Consider the following 15,719-nt stretch of genomic DNA (forward strand, 5'->3'; position numbering starts at 1 on the left):
TCTTTATGGTGGGGAAAGTGGTGGGCATGTGGAGAGAGAAGGTGTTCAAACTTAGAGGGCAGGGTGAATGGGACTACTTAAGTCTACTATGATATTTCACATTGTCTTGATTAATGTCAAGTTGTCATGACAACGAATTCTCATAAAATGTCAGTTTTGCATTAAAAGTGATATCTTTGATCAAAAGGCACTTAATGACAACAGTAATAAACAGTCATCAAGACTCCTTTATGGTCATGACATCTTATACACACCTTTTCTAATTAAGTGCTGGACAAGGAGAGTGTGAAGATCAGCCAATTTGTCCCAAAAGAAACCAACTCGAGAGAGAGAGACAGAGAGAAAACTAAAACTTTATTTGGTGAATTGAACATAATATACAGAACGTGCCATTTATCTGTTACACTATATGGAACTACTACTACTGCATACTTGTCTGACAACAACTACAGCCTGATTCCAAAAATGTGAGATGCTGTGTGAAACATAAATAAAATCAAATATGATCATTTGCCAGACCTTCTTGGGGAATTAAAAGACAATATATTTAATGTTCAACTTCACCAGGACAGGGGCAACAAAAGACCGGGAAAGTTGTGTACTGCTCAAAAACACCTGTTAGAACATTCCACAGGTAAACAGATGAGTTGGCAACAGGGGATAGGATCATGATTTGGTAAGAACTAGGGATTCTCAAAAGTCTCAGTCATTCATTAGCAAGCAAAGAGGTAAAGAGATGTGTTGGCAACAGGTGATAGAGTCATGATTTGGTATGAACAGGGGATCCTCAAGTCTCAGTCATTCATAAGCAAGGATGGGACTCGGGACTACATTTGTGATGAGATGGCTTATGAATACAGAGGCTTCGCAGCAAGGTGCAAACCACTGCTCAAGAACAGAAAGGCCAGATTGGAAATCACCTAAAAAAAGCCTGCCCAGTTCTGGAGTAAGATTTTTTTGGACAGATGAAACCAACACTGACTTGGATGAGAATGACGGGGAGAGAAAAGTATGGAGACGGAAAGGAACAGCTCATCATCCAAAGCATCATCTGTCAGTCATGGTGGAGGCAGTGTCACAACCTTTCTAAGGACAGCCTCTCCACTTCCGAAAGTTGGCTGCAGTTCACCTAGGGACACTCGCGAGATTGTCCTCAATGAATGGGAGTGAATAGAGCTAAATGGCTAATAATTATTTACACCTACTTCTAGACCAAAACGCCCATATTTATATATAGTAAGCAAATATGCTTATTGGTTGGTGAAAGATTTATGACTAGCAGCGTTACGGTTTTCGCTGTTATCCATGCATTTTCCTAACAATAACTGCAGAAGACATTAAAAGCGTGGTTAAAATGAAACACAAACTTGTGCTTGATTGATGCGTGAAACCAAAATGGCGAATGTCGTAAACTGGCTGCAAATACTTCAATAACACAAAAAGCCAGGAAATTTTAATCTAATAGAACCGTATCTGTTCGCTTCTACCAAAAACATTAAGAAAATAAGCTGATTTATTTTTTTGCACCATAAAAGTTACATTTTGCCACTAGAGCTCCATAATACCCCATTCATTTTGGACTATCTCAAGCGAGTGCCCCCTACATAACCCGAAGTGTAAGAGAGTGGGACACACCTCCAAAACGTGTCAGCAATATCTAGCAATATCCATAAGTAGTCAGCCAGATTTCAGACTGTAATGGAGTGGCCAGCACAGTCTCCGGATCTGAACCCTATTGAGCTGTTGTGGGAGCAGATTGACCGTATGGTACAAAGGAAGACTCCATCAAGCCAATCCATCTTGTGGGAGATGCTCCAGGAAGCATGGGATGAAATCTCATCAGAATACCTTGAAAAACTGGAAGCTAGAATGCCTAAGGTCTGCCAGGCTGTTATTGCTGATGAAGACAAAATTTGTAGAACACATTCACCATTTCCATTAAAATCATTATTTCTAACTCTGACAGCGTGATCCCAAACATTTGAGCAGTAGGATGTATGTATTTCTATATCTACCTATATATATTTCCAAATATTTCTATTTAACTTACCATGTCAGTGAGCACGTGGTTGAGAAGACCCACTGAAAATCATTAACCTAACCTGCTAAATCTAACCCTTTCTGAGGATGTGCAAAGCCAACCTACCAAAGGTATTAGCAGCAGGATACGGATATAATGGGTAGCCATCATATGCACAAACACGTAGTTAGATGCAAATCTATCAATACAGTCAAGCTCAAACAACACTCTGCCTGTAGACACTTTTTTTTCCCCTCAAAAAACATCTACTGCCATCCATCATTTTGTAACAACTGCATCCGTGTCTTTTGTAGATCAGAAAGGCTGTGATCAAGGAAAGTGATGACAGCACATAACAAAGAAAATTAATTTCCTTTGATTTCATTTTTAATTTCATTTCCTTTGATTAATTAGAAATGAGAATGTTTGTCCAGAACTCCTAAGATGATATTATACAAATCAAGTCCCTGTATGATGAAAAACATGCATACTATTTGAGGTGATATAAGGAAGAGTTTCCTATGTAGGACTGCTAAATGTAACAAACCATAATAATAAATGGACACTGAAACAAGATATTTGGTAAAGAAACGTGAAATTTTTTTCAAAACTTGTTTCAGCTGACTGACTGCTTCAGCCGCATGATATAAGAAATTCATACAATTTTTTCCAAGATTCCATATCATCTAGTCGTATTTTAGATTAATAAATAACTGGATGGGACAGCAACACCCTACAACACCACAACTTTTTCTGACAAACGTCATTCATAAAATAAGAACACACTAATGTTAGACTTAATAAAGAAACTGTTCAAAGATTTACTCTGCATTAACAGCACTGCACAGGACCTCAATCAGATTCGTGCATAAGGAGAGTTGGGTTCTGATTCTGATCTAATTTCCAGAATATTTTGTGTATTATATTTTTTGAAGTTAAGCACAACCAGAGCAGCGAGTTTTCCCTATTGAAACAATCAACGTAGTAAGGTTTGCAAAGACAGAAGACAACATTTGTCAATTCAAGACTATTTTTTGTTACACAAACATTTGTTACAAATTTTGAAGACTGGTGGATATAAAATAATTTGGATTCACTCAAAAATATAACGAATGGGGTCAGCTCTGGATTCAGACTTAAAATTAAATGTTCTTATTCAATTCAATGTGCGAGCATAAACACACGTTTGTGAATTCGTAGGACCACACTTTTGATCTGCGGTGGTCTTCAAGTGGATGGGACTAGCCAAAGCAAATACCAGGGCTCAAGGTTTCACAATGACCACTGCATTGTAAAGAGATGATGATATTTAACTAGGAAACAAACCAAATCCAATGAGGTATGGGTAAGTCATTATACATTCAGAAGTGGCTGCAGGCATTCTACTGTATAACAAATGCACTTTAACAGTTTAAATTGAATGTCTTGAATTGAACAATGTGAGCACCACTTACAGGAAAAGATCCAAAAATGGCATTGTAAATTATCAAGATTGATTAGCAATGAACACTTTCAAAAGTAAGATCAAATATTGTAAAAACATATGGGACTATATGATAGACTTGGCTAAAATTCAGTTTATTCTACTAGTTTTGAAATTTCAGTCCATTTCTAAAGTGTAATACCAGTTTATATTACCAGCAGAACAATGTTATGCTTCAACTCCAACACTAAACTCTGCTCACTTTCATTCCGTCTTCCTCTCTGGAGGTGGGATGTGATTCTCAGTCGCACTGTGTTAAATTGCATAAGACAGACTTGACATTTCCATCTCGTCTGGCACATCAGTCCGCTGACAGTACATATGAATAGCTCAAAAATTACTTTGGGTTGTGATGCAAATCTCGGATGTCTTTGGTTCATTATTCACAATGCTGTTTACCATCCTGGTCCCATCACGTTAACATGGGCCAATCACAGAGACGGGACTGAATCCAAATATTACACTCTGCCTTTAGGAGAAAATTCAATAGAAATTCTTAAAACATTAAGTGATATTCAAATAATTGTACTAGCATACTGACAGATGTTTTTGATAATATCTTAAGAGTTAAGTAGAGAGCAAGTCTAAAAACAAAGTAAAAATCTGTTTTCTTACAACCTCTGTCTTACATTGTAGTTATGACCCTCAGTCCTATTGGTTATGATAACATTCTACTTACATTTTCAGTGCTGAGATCTGAGGATGAAATGCCTTCACGATGTCTCCACAACAATATAACCCAACAGAGCTTCCATATGACTTAAATCATAACTGGAAGAGACAATGAAGGTGAAGGTTAAAGTTAATGAAGTTACCTGTCGTTACCTGTTGTGAATATCCATTCAGAGCTACTTGCTGCTTCAATTTTCATATATCAATCTGAAATAAATAATTATTAATAATAATAAAACATATTACAAATTAAACATTTCATATTGTTCCTTTCTTATTTTTGTTACCTTTTTATTTATGTCTCTGACTTTCTATTCTCATCTGTACTTATTTCTGATATTGTGCTGCTGCAAATAATACATTTCTCTGCTGGGGATCAATAAAGGTTTATCTTAGGTCATCATAAATTTGACTTTAGTACTAAACAATGGTTGTGTACTCACGCAGTTTCACAAAACTTATGGATGACTGTAAAATACATTTCAGTGCATTTAGTTTTGGTTGATCATCTAAAACCGATAGATCATATAACATTGTTAATTATCAGAATAAATCATAATAACTTAAATGATCCTTATTACAAGAGAACATGTGTAATAAATGTGTGAGATTGCCACTCGTATGTGTCCTGATTGGTAACGACACACTTCAGTGAAGAAGCCCATTCTGTTTGTTTTTCATATTGCACTTTGCATATTATTTTCCTTGTTATCACGTACATAACCAATAAGATTAATGGCCAATGCTATGAAATAAAGGATTGTATGAACACAGAATTTTACTTTAGGGCTGGTGATATTTTGTATTTTTCTGACTGTCACCAAACCTCATGTGCAGACCCAACCCCACAATGAATGTATTGTTTTGTAACCAGTGTCTGATATGTCTTACTCCTCTGTTCCATAGACCTCCATTTATGTCCAGAAATTATTAAAACAAATCAATCACACTGTTGCACTGGGTGACATGTTCGTTCATTACCATGAACACACATTCTGTAGTTTATCCGAACTCAATCCAACAAACAACAAATATTCACTATAGCACCTAACTGGTGCCGGAAACAGTTCCCAACAAATGTATTTTATCTTCTTGTTTCAGTCGTCCAGCTGTTTTAGGAGACTACTGAGCCATTTTAAAAATTAAACTATATATTTCTGAGCTGTTTAAAAACATTAATGTTTTCAGTAGGAACCCATGCATGTGGGGCTGAGAGCCAGGAAACCAAAGAGTATTGAGAGATGAACTAATACAGTTACTTTCATTCTTTTCACGATAATTATTGAAAATACAAAAAATATAGAAACGTCAGGTTTATCATTTGAGCGATGTTCAGTTATTTTTCAAATTATTCAAATCCCTGATCAATTCTTCAGCATTTGGCAAACCTTCATGACAAGGTATGAATATCCAACCAGCTCTTTGCATGGAAGCAACGGTCAAACTGCCCCCTGTTTCACTTTAACTCTATATCAGCATCTACTGTGGGTTCTTTTAAGTCTTCAGTAAGCAAAGCTCAACTCATCCCATTTAAAAATCTGAACACACAACTCCCCCTGCAGCCAGGCAAAAAATTTGAATTTATCCCATTTCCTGTACCCCATGTTTAGAACCCTCCCTCACACTCACATACACACACACACGCACAGAGCTAAAGGGCCTGCAAAGATCTTCCATTCTTAACTGTCTTTCCCCAGTTAAACACTGTACATCATTCACCAGAGCCACAATACAGAGAACCAGCACTGTCAGTAAAAAATGTTCAATCCCAGCTTCTGTCCTCCCCCTCTCATCCAGCCCTCTGCCTTAGCATCTATAGTCTCTCCTGATGTCGCTGTGTACTACGCCAAGCCCATCTCCTCCAACACACTCCTGGGTGACTCGTCCTCCTGTAAAAGCAAACACAGAGATATCAGAAGAGAGGAGTGGGTTACATTTAAAAATGATGAGACCTTTGTCACTCACATACATTATGGCATGATGCAACCCTGAAGCATTCAGAGGTGAAAAATGTGGATGTGGAAAAAGAAAAATAAACAGAACCCAGTTTGTGATAGACAGGTTCTACTTGGTATTTCTCTTGAATAGTTCACATCTGTATTAAATATAAACACTTTTACTGTCAGGACTTAATATATTACAGTGACTGCTGCACCTGACATATAGACCAAATGGAATTAGAATTACAATGCAACGTTATAACTCAGAATAACTCACAAGTTGACTCAAGGCTGGTTGACGGCAGGAACAAAGCACTTTGTATAGGCATTCTACGTTGCCTATACAAAGTTGTTTTCATTTAAACAAAATTTGATATGATCTATAGTCACGCTTCATACAAGCCGAGGGTAGTTTGATAATCACGAGCTGGATGCAGGTTTTACCAACAGCGTCTGCATAATGTCTTATCATTTCATTTCTTACTCCATCACCATCTCACCCTGATGCTGCTGGATTCAGTTCAGTTCAATTCAATTTATTCATATAGCACAAAATCACAAAAGAGGTTGTCTCATGACACTTTCCAAATAGAGCAGGTCTAGACCAAACTCTTTCATTTGATTTTTTGGTACAGAGAGAGCCAACAAAACCCCTATAGGTCCAAGATGTAGCTTTCTACCTTTGTGGAAATATGTTCCATTTTAAGAAAAGCCATTGATAGTCAAAGAAACAAGACAGAAACCCAAACCCTAACCATCCTTGGCAGAGGTGGGTCAAGTCCAGGTTACCTCCTGCAGTAGGTCTGCCTGCTCAATGGCCTTGAGGACGCTCTTCTTAGACGTGTCCTGAATCTCTCCTCCCATCAGGAACTCATCTAGAATGAAGTAGGCCTTCTCAAAGTTAAAGATGATGTCCAGCTCACACACCTGCACAAACAGCAAGTAGGATTTAGTGGTGTCCAGCATTGAGGTTGCAAACTCCAATGACCATGAAAAATGCAAAGGGCCTTCTCAAGACCAAGTGTTTGGTTTATTCGTTCTGGGCTAATGCAGAAATATAACAAAGCAACATGGCACGCTCCATGGAAGAGGACCTGCTCTCTCTGTGGGTATAAAAGGCTCATTCTAAAGCAATGCAAAAAAGTGCCATTTTAAGTTAATGATGAGGTGATTATACACTAATAAGGTACAATTAAAATTAAATGAATTATAATACAATATTATATTACATGTAGGAGCCAAATGCAATGTTATGGGGAAGAATGATGACTCTGTATTTGTTGTGGGTACCATAGGGGGCGCTGTGGTCATTCAGGCCATAAAAGGGTATATATGTAACGGGTAATCTGGGGCCATCAGGTGTTGTGTGACCCCAGAAGGGCAAACGGTTTTTGACCACTAGGGCACAGGTGTTGTATGTTGGAGGATGAATGGATACATTTTTGTTGCAACGAGAATAAACACTGTATGATGGAACAGTCAATGGAGACGTGTGGACTCATTCCTGATCTAGTAAGAGAATTTGGACAACTTAGCACGTCAGATAGGCTCGCCCCGGGGTCAAACCCCTCAGCAGCTTGTAATAGACTAAGCTCCTATAACATTACATTATAATAGAATATTATATTCCATCTCTACCAAAAGATCCCCCTATATCTTAAACACTGGAACTACGTAATAACATAACATTATTTTATCACAGTGAAATCAACACTGGAGACAGGGGGCAAACAGATCAGGACCTGCACAGAAAGATTCAGAAATCTATGACTCACACTGCCAAAGTACTTATCCAGCAGCTCTACAAAGCGATGGATGACTTCCAGTGTGATCAGCTCATTGTCCTGCTCTTCAATTGCACAACAGAAATACAGGCTGGCATACCTGCATGAACACAAGAAACCACATGTCAATAAAACAACATAAACTATTTTCTGTGGTAGAATTGGATACAAGGTTAAAACACGTATTTTTAACAAGATAAAAAAAACATGCATGTAGACAGATGAAGCAACAACTGAAAAGTTGTTAAAAGAGGCAGTGCCTCCATTCGACACTTTGGCTGACATTTGCAAAGATTTCTGTTTTGAAAAGCTTTGCACCAGTACACCTGAACAATAGTGGTGGGTGTGCGTATCAATCCAATCTGCTCCTCCTCCTCTCCTGTTTTTTTTTTTTTTTTTTATTGTTGTTGACTCAGTGGCACTGAGGGAGCAGACCGGTCTGCTGCAGTGAGCGCGAGCATGAGGGCACAGGAGGGTGACAGTGGAGGGTCATGTGGAGATACCTCACGGCTGTAAAAGAAAAAACTGCAACACCACTAATCTATATAAACATACGATAAAACACGGAAAAGAGCAAAAAAAACGAGGAGAGGTGAGGAGGAGGAGGAGGGATTATCCCTCAGAAAGACCCAGACCCCCCGGTACAGAGACAGAGGTCATTGGCAGAGTCCTTTCAGAGACGCAAAGAATATCCAGGTAGCTTAAATAGTGGTGAAAGTAATATTTTAGTCATGTCCAGGGGTGAAAGTCATTTTAAATTCTTGCCAGTATTACTACTACTACTACTACAACCTCCATCGCTTCATATTGTTCAATTTTTAATACCTGCATGGAACAGAAAGAAATTCGAAACATGCGACACCGAGTATAGCAAAAGATCTGCCTGCAGCACATAGGCACAAACTGCAGAAGCTTTAAGCCTTAAGTTCTCCAGTAATAATTTTGGGACTTTTTAAAAAAGCCAAAGTCAAATGAATGTGTTTTGTTATTATATTATTGTTTCTGAACAACAAAAAAAAAAATCACTAAAGAAAAGTAGAATGTAAGTTTTCAAATGCTCTCCAGTAATAAATTTTGTGCATATTTTATTTTTAAAAAACATCCAAAACGCCTAGCTTGTAAACAAAGGTTAACAGGAGGTTTCTGATAAACTGCAGAGCTTTCATTACAAGTGCAGAGTTCCCTCAGTCCATCTCCACTGCAGGAAATCCCTTTGCGCTCAACTCAACATTAGCCAACCTGCCCCCACACATGCAGGTTCTCCTTTTTTATGTTTGTCCACCTCTGCATTCTGCTCACAGTAATTAGCCCTGGCACATACTGGTCTCTCACTGTGTTTGTGCATGTGTGCGTGTGTGTGTGTGTGTGTGTGTGTGTGCGCAGTACAATCAGTGAGAATGGCATGCTGGGTCTCCCTCTTTCCTCCCACCAAAAATCTTAATGCTGCTCAGCCCACACACAAATAGACAAGGTGAACTTAGAGTAGGCAGTCTAACACAGAGAATCTGCTGCTTTACTTTTTGTTGCTTCATGGAAATCAATTCATCCAGATTTCAAATCAAAACAAAATAATAATAATAATAATAAAAATACAAATATGTTTGTTTTTTTTTGTTGTTGATAGTTTGTTCTCAAGCAAAAATCTCATTTTGTCAGTTGGATAGCTGCACTGTTGTTCAACTGTACACAGACTAACGAAGCATAACAGCATGGCAGACCAGTCGTGTGATGCTAGGCAGCGTGACTCATATAGGCTCTCTGCTCTGATGCTAGTAGGGTCAACTAAACTACTTTGGGCCACATACATGAACCACATCCTTTACTGAGACAATTTATAATTTGACAGTTGACAAAAAATGAAATGCAAACTATTATAATGTTATTTGCGCCTGAAAAAGTCTAACTAGATTTCTAATGTAAAGAGTGGGCTGATTGGGGGGAATATTTGGCTAAACTAGTCCAGTGAGATTAACCGTTTAATTAACTGGGACCCAAACATTCTTACTGAAACATTCAATACGGTGCTTCCCACACAGACTACTGCGAGGGAGAGCCCCCGGAGGAGACGCCGGGGTGTCGACGTGACTTAGGTCAATTTTTACTCTGAAAGGAGTGAAGAGAGAAGTGAAAAGAACCCGGGTATATATGGTGACCTCTTTCATCAGTTTTCAGTCTTTTTATCTTTCCGAATAGAACAACATCATCTACAAACAAACTCGCTCCACACTTTCTATGTAGGGATGGGCACTGAAAACAATTCTTAAACAGGCCCTGGGCTCAATGTTTGTAAAATAACTGGTTATGCAACATTGGACCAGCTCTAAAACATTGCTGGAGGGGTCATGGGAGTTTTCCCAACCAGTCCACGTGTGTTTTGTGGACTTTGCTACGGGCCATCCAATGTCTGTATTGTCGGAGTAAAAGCTTGGTTCGTGTTTACCAGTAAGTCAAACTCATTTCCAGACAGGGTTGGGCTCCACAGGAGCTGCCCTTTGTCACTGGTTCTGTTCATAATCTTTATGTAGAATTTCTAGGCACAGTCAAGTGGCAAAAGGTGAGTTTCAGTGACCTTAAGACCTTAGGACTGTCTGTGCTTTTTGCAGATGACATGATCCTATTGGCGTCATCGAACAATGACATCCAGCTTGCACTGGGGTGGTTTGCAGCTGATTGTGAAGTGGCTGTGATGAAGATCAACACCTCTAAGTTCGAGGCTGGAAAAGGGTGGATTGCACACTCCGTGTTGGAGGAGAGCTTCTGCCCCAAGTGGAGGAGTTCAAGTATCTTGGAGTCTTGTTCACAAGTGAGGGGAAAAACGGAGCGGGAGATTGACAGGTGGATCAGGGCAGCGTGTGCTGTGATGCGGACGCTGTACCGTTACGAAGAGAGAGCTGAGCCGAAAAGCGAAGCTCTTGATTTACCAATCAATCTATGTTCCAACCCTAACATATGGTCGCGAGCTGTGCGTAGTGACCGAAAGAACTACAACTACACCTCTCCCCTTGCCTGGGAACACCTCAGTGTCCCTCCAGATGAGCTGGTGGAAGTATCAGAGGAGCAGAGAGTCTGGGCTTCCCTGCTGAGACTGTTGCCCCGTAACCTGGGGTCTGGATGAGCAGTAGAAAAGGAGACGACACTAGACGAGACAAGGAAACAATTAAGTTTCCTTTCTGTTGGCTTAATTGTGAAAAAAAAAAAATCACCCAATATATATATATTTCATCAAAATATGTCTTTTGTTTATATTATTATTATCTGATTATTAATATGAATATATTATGAGTAAATAAACCATACACATATCCTGCACAGTATTGTGGACGAACTAACACATCCCTCACACATAGTTCTAACATTATGATTCTGATTAAAGCTCATTAACATTAATTTCATAAACTGGCCAAACATCAGAACGAAACTCTTGGCTGTTGTCTGGGTAATATGCTCTTCGCCAGTCAGGGTGTGTAATATTCACACTGTCAATGATGAGAAAAGAAAGTGAAAATGGTTTACGACAGAACCACATTAAATGAAATACCTCATTAATAAATTACTGACATGGACAAGTTTTACCTTTTATAGACAATCTTTAGGTCTCTCCATTCTAGAAAGCTGCACATCTTTGGTTTGCGGGCGAGCACTATCTGCATCAGCTCCCTGACCATCTTCTTCTTGTCACGTTCAGCTGTGGCTGTGTACCACTTCTGCAGCCGCAACTTCCCCTGCCGGCTGAACAGCAGCATGAAACGCATCTACACACAGACAGGGACGGAAAACAATTCAATTCAATTCAATTTTGTTGAGCTAAGTGTATGTAGGACACCACATTGGTCCAGTAGGTGTCTTAGCTTTTTTGTCCCTCTCTTCCTCATCCTTCCAGCATCATGGTTTTGTTTGGTTCACTTTGAGGTTTTACACTTTACAACACCCTCCACTCACCACTCATCCAACTGCTGATACACTGATTATACTGACTTCCACACCTCATACCCTCAAATTATGTATTTCAGTTGATGTTTATTAATTCATAAATTTGTCAAATTTTTTGCGCTAAAATTGTGTGTCTTCTCCTGTTTTTTCATGGCTTGTTATGCAGCGTCCCGATTTAACGTTTAATCAGCAAAAAGAGATGCTTATGTTATAATTAGAGCACGATAAAATAAAGCATAGAGCAGAAATTCACAACACACTGCTGAGGAGAGCCAGATTCCACCTGGTTCTACCATTCTACCTGACTCGTGTGACAAAGCACTGGGAATTTCGAAAGGAAAAAATTATTGAAAAAACATAGATGTAATGGTTTACATCACAAAAATGAGATCTTAAGATCACATATCAGTGATCCATTGAAACTGATCAATCACTTCAGTAAAACTGAAGACTTGACTAATGACGTCAAGACCGTTTAAAAATCTGGCCATACTGTTTATTCCATGGCAGTTTTCCATCTAACATTTCGCCATGTTTACACCTCACTTTAAAATGCAAAACAAAACAACATGTCTCTATCTATCATTTCAAACTGTATTCTCTTTTTTGTTTTCAACTCAAGTACTCATTAGTGATTTAATGTGAGCATCCAATCAAAACTCAGACCAAAACTAATATGTGCTTTGGAAAGTTTGGGAAAAGGGATGGGCACAAGCAGCTTTGTCATCAGCTTTGCCAGCGAGGAGTTAGAAGCAGTATTTGTCCAGGAACTTATCATTATTTCAGTACTGACCAAACTGGAACTGGTATCAATTTAATACCAGTCCTTGTTTGTATGGTGCAATGTAACACATCACATGAGATGTACATGAATAGAATAAGTTTGACCAGCTAGTATATCTGGAGCCGACTAGCAAGGTCTGCAATGTTTAATTGACTAGTAAACTACTCGTGCACATCCCTAGACCCAACATGGATAATAACATGGATGCACAGCCAAACCAACACAAACTATCAGATGTTTTGCACGCAGTTTGGTATGATATTCTCTCTCCACACACACACATACACAAAAAAGACATGTACAGCAGCTAGAGAAAACACACAGTTAACCTATATAAATTGAATACTGCAGGTGCATTTAACAGGGAAAAAACTCAAGCTAACCATGGATATCAACACATACCATCAGTGACTGGGATGATCACAACTTTAACAAAACTAAACAACACACAATCATGACAAAAATCTAATCTACTAGTTGTCTTTACTGATATTTGCCTGCTAAAAGCCTTGGACTCTCAATTGGTGTATCGCCAAGTAGTTGATCTTTGACCTGTATGGGTCGCCCCCCACAGTTCAGCACATCTGGGAACAACCAATTAATTGCATAATTTAACAAACACAGTGTTAACACAGTCTAACTGCTACTCTTATTTTTTTTTGACAACCTGTGGGAGGTGTGCATCCTGTTTGTTTTACAACAGCAGGATATTGGAAGAATAAATACTGTCTAAGGGGCTATTTTAAACCATACCTATTTATTTATTTATTGCAAAGAAGTTAACAGACCGAATGACCAAAGCTCCTGCTCAACAGTCTGTCCTACTCCTCTGAATTTTACATTAACTTATTTTATACTTGACATTGGTAAATAATCTTCAAAAGTAGTCACCGATTATTAACAGCTTCAAAGTTGATCACCGATAACAATAGTGACAGATTAATGTTAAGTGTCGTCTAACAGTGTTATAGTGTATGTCAGTTGAGAGGTCTGTACTGTAGCTCAGCCCTGGCTCAGACATTAACAGATGATATATTTTAAAGGGACAGATTAAAAAAAAACAAAACAAAAAAAACATCAGAAATACTAAAATACATATTTTTTCCTCTTATCTGCCTTCCTTCCCATACTGTGGAAGTAGATGGCACTTCACTTGTGAACAGTGTCATGTAGGAAATACCTTCATTCTATCAAACTTCACCACATCACCTAGCTGAAGGAAAAGTGCTTCCACTTACGGACAAGATTCTCATGCTAGTGACAGAGCAGAATTTAAACTTTATTGGTGTCTTCCTCAGCTGAGCTGTAACATTAGCTAGCTTGGTTAGCAAGTGTTTTACTTACTTACTGCATTAATTATTACAACACGTTCAGGAACAGACTCGTTCTTCTCTTCCATGTTCTGTTGCTACATGTTCTGTTCCAAATGTTCATTTGGAAATGTTTCCATTCTGTTTTTACTGATGTTTCACACAGCATGACAACTTTTAAAATCGAGATGTAAAGCTGTAGGTTGGGAGACAGTTAGAAAAACGTGATAGACTGATTACACAAGAGACATTTTGACTTGTCATAGCACGAAAAACACGGGCAGAAATTAAGGACGGCTGAGTTCCACAGTGTCCCAGGGACAGTGAACCGGCACTCACAATAGCATGACCTCCTTGAAATGGATGCAGGTCTCATTAAGACACCTGAGTTTTCTGCTATGACGTGAAAATGTCTGCAGTACAACCAGTCCATAACAGTCATCTAGCTAAATGTCGTCCCCATGGTTAACAGTAACTAGAACCTGTAGCTAAAGTCATTATCTCCGATGAAGAAGCTTTGTACTGTATGTTATGGTCAATTTTCACATTAGTGATTTAAATAGAATATTACATGGACCACACGCTGACTGACAGCACTAATTTATTTTGGGAAATACTGTCATTATTTCACAACTAGTGTTGTTGTTCGGCCTGTTAGCTTATACTAACGGAAACCAGGTGAAGGTAGCGCAGGTGGACACTTCCTGAAACCATACACCTTGCTAGCATTAGCTTAGCACCAAGCTCCTACCTTTTCTAAGCGAATAAGAAGCAGTAACTTACCATCTCGTCGGATATTTGACCTCCTGCGACGTAACAAACTAACTCTATATCTACACTGCCCGGTCCAACCTAAAGGAATACGCCGCATCTAACGTTGACAGCCCATGCCTGTGTCAAACACTGTGCTGATGCACTCAACTGAACCAATTCCCTGCTACAGTGAGCAGTTCCGTGTTTGGTGAGCATGCGCACTCTGATAGTAAATCACTTGCGCTGACCTTCACCGTCAGGTAATTTATGTTTAATTCTGGAATATCTGATTTACTTAAAGAGCACTCTTTAATTCCACATTTAAGGTTTATTATTTGGTTGTTTGTTTTGTTTTATTTATTTTTTTTAATAATTAGTAGCATGTCTGAAATTGCTGCTTTTCTCAAACATTCTAATAAACAATACGCTTCGTAGTTTTTTTTTTTTTCTCTAACTTAGCCCAACTTTAGTGAGGTAAACATATAATAATTGAATCACGTTTACATTACCCCCTCTGATGCATGTAGGGCTGCAGTTGGCTGAATGAACATCTAGTAAACATAACACAAGAATGGAATGAATGAATGTCTGAATTGTATTTCAGGGAAATTGTAGGATGTAGGAGTTCAACTACTTGGCTCAGCCGACTGAAAAAACAGCAGCAAAAACTCACACAAAAGATCCCACATGTTGTCGATCACACACAGTACACCTCTTGATTGACTCAGTTGTGTTTTGTAAAGGGTAACATGCAGAATAAATTGTATTTGCATTTCAAATAAAGAATGTTTTGGAGCAAACTTTTTGTGATTGAATCAGTTTCTTAGTATAATAAGGTGCAATATTTTCATTGTATTATAATGACTTTTCAGATTTGATTACTTCTTTTAGGGATGCCACTAACAGTTTTTGTTTGTTTGTTTTTTGTTGTTTTTTTTTTATCATTTTTGACATCCAGAAAATGTCAACAATTTGTGAACATATTCTTATCACAAGACTTTATTATTATTATTATTATTATTATTATTATTATTATTATTATT

The 15,719-nt window shown here is 38.5% G+C and overlaps 1 protein-coding gene across 1 annotated transcript; it reads right to left on the minus strand.

Annotated features, from left to right (window-relative positions):
* Nucleotides 1–333: 333 nt before the first annotated feature.
* ap1s1 (adaptor related protein complex 1 subunit sigma 1) lies at nt 334–14,896 on the minus strand. The gene is made up of 5 exons (XM_046380649.1): nt 14,707–14,896; nt 11,473–11,651; nt 7,891–7,999; nt 6,905–7,042; nt 334–6,064 (listed from the first exon to the last, which is right to left on the minus strand). The coding sequence occupies exons 1-5, from the start codon at nt 14,707–14,709 to the stop codon at nt 6,017–6,019; spliced, it is 477 nt and encodes a 158-aa protein (XP_046236605.1). The 5' UTR covers nt 14,710–14,896; the 3' UTR covers nt 334–6,016.
* Between the last annotated feature and the right edge of the window lie 823 nt (nt 14,897–15,719).

Source organism: Scatophagus argus, chromosome 23 (genome assembly GCF_020382885.2).
Source record: "Scatophagus argus isolate fScaArg1 chromosome 23, fScaArg1.pri, whole genome shotgun sequence".
In the NCBI taxonomy this organism is placed as follows: Eukaryota; Metazoa; Chordata; class Actinopteri; family Scatophagidae; genus Scatophagus; species Scatophagus argus.

Bases quoted from the DNA above. Each gene is read 5' to 3' on its own strand.
- ap1s1 (XM_046380649.1), bottom strand. The intron at 8,000-11,472 runs GTAAAACTTGTC...GTGTTCATGCAG, and splicing joins CTAAAGATTGTCTATAAAAG to GTATGCCAGCCTGTATTTCT. The intron at 6,065-6,904 runs GTAACCTGGACT...TTGCTTTTACAG, and splicing joins AGGCAGACCTACTGCAGGAG to GAGGACGAGTCACCCAGGAG.